At 35.5% G+C, this 1,393-nt stretch overlaps 1 protein-coding gene across 3 annotated transcripts in view; it reads left to right on the top strand.

The window, feature by feature from the left end:
* Positions 1–1,393, top strand: part of LOC106467809 (nephrin-like) — a 102,935-nt gene that overhangs the window by 54,810 nt on the left and 46,732 nt on the right. For all 3 annotated transcript variants that reach the window (XM_022396005.1, XM_022396004.1, XM_022396006.1), the window contains exon 2: positions 1,107–1,237. In XM_022396005.1, coding sequence (XP_022251713.1) covers positions 1,150–1,237 — 88 coding nt within the window. In that variant the 5' untranslated portion in view covers positions 1,107–1,149. The remainder of the gene's footprint in view (positions 1–1,106; positions 1,238–1,393) is intronic.

Raw genomic sequence — 1,393 nt, 5'->3', positions numbered from 1 at the left:
AAACCAGACACACTAGATAAAATCAGGTAAAGTAACCGTCCAAACTAGACACACTAGATAAAGTCAGGTAAAGTAACCGTCCAAACCAGACACACTAGATAAAATCAGGTAATGTAACCGTCTAAACCAGAAACACTAGATAAAATCAGGTAATGTAACCGCCCAAACCAGACACACTAGATAAAATCAGGTAATGTAACCGTCCAATCCAGACACACTAGATAAAATCAGGTAAAGTAACCGTCTAAACCAAACACACTGGATAAAATCAGGTAATGTAACCGTCTAAACAAGATACACTAGATAAAATCAGGTAACGTAACCGTCTAAACCAGACACACTAGATAAAATCAGGTAATGTAACCGCCCAAACCAGACACACTAGATAAAATCAGGTAATGTAACCGTCCAAACCAGACACACTAGATAAAATCAGGTAAAGTAACCGTCTAAACCAGACACACTAGATAAAATCAGGTAAAGTAACCGTCTAAACCAAACACACTGGATAAAATCAAGGTAATGTAACCGTCTAAACAAATATTAAACACGAACTCCATTGGTGTGTGAAAGATTTGGGATTATAGATCAGATTTAGTAAAAGCATTACTTATCTGAACATACACCGAACTAACTACGAGCTGAAATTGACAAAAGATCTTCGCTAACACTGAAGACTTCCATAATCTTTGATTTATCATACTAGGTGACTCGTGTCGCGTGAGGAAAAAAAAACAAGTCATTTTCTAAGAAAAAAGAACAGCTATGTGTTTTCTTCTTTCTCCCTCAGGATATTTAATGATTGAACTCGGGGACCAACTACGAATCTCTCAATGTGTATCCTAAATATGGGCAGAAAGAATGCAGAAAATAACCTTCAATCATGTCTTGAATCCAAAGCACCCTGTTAGAGTAATTACACAAGCCTATAAGACTATCTTGTCTATTGAAGTATCAAAAATTCTGTTAAATATTGATTTATTTCTTAAAACTAATATAATCAATTACATCATATTCAGTATTCCGTTGACATAATATAAAAGAATGATAACATTTGCACGTGCACTATTATAGCCAGTCACATAACTCTTTTTTTTTCGTTTTAGGTCACTCTTCCATCATAAGTGCTTCACTCATCTACGTTCACTGATGGGTGTTTTCGAAACGCCGTATACCATAGTAACAACATCAATTCTCTGTGCGCTAACAAGTGTTATATGTTCTTGTCGTGCAGAAGGTAAGTTGGATAGAAACTACATTACGTCTATAGTAGATTCATTCAAGGTTGTTTGTGTTCTTCTTGTGCAGAAGGTAAGTTGGATAGAAACTACATTACGTCTATAGTAGATTCATTCAAGGTTGTTTGTGTTCTTGTTGTGCAGAAGGTAAGTTG

This window comes from Limulus polyphemus, unplaced genomic scaffold (genome assembly GCF_000517525.1).
Source record: "Limulus polyphemus unplaced genomic scaffold, Limulus_polyphemus-2.1.2 Scaffold2749, whole genome shotgun sequence".
Taxonomy (NCBI): domain Eukaryota; kingdom Metazoa; phylum Arthropoda; class Merostomata; order Xiphosura; family Limulidae; genus Limulus; species Limulus polyphemus.
This window is presented reverse-complemented; position numbering and strand designations above follow the sequence as displayed.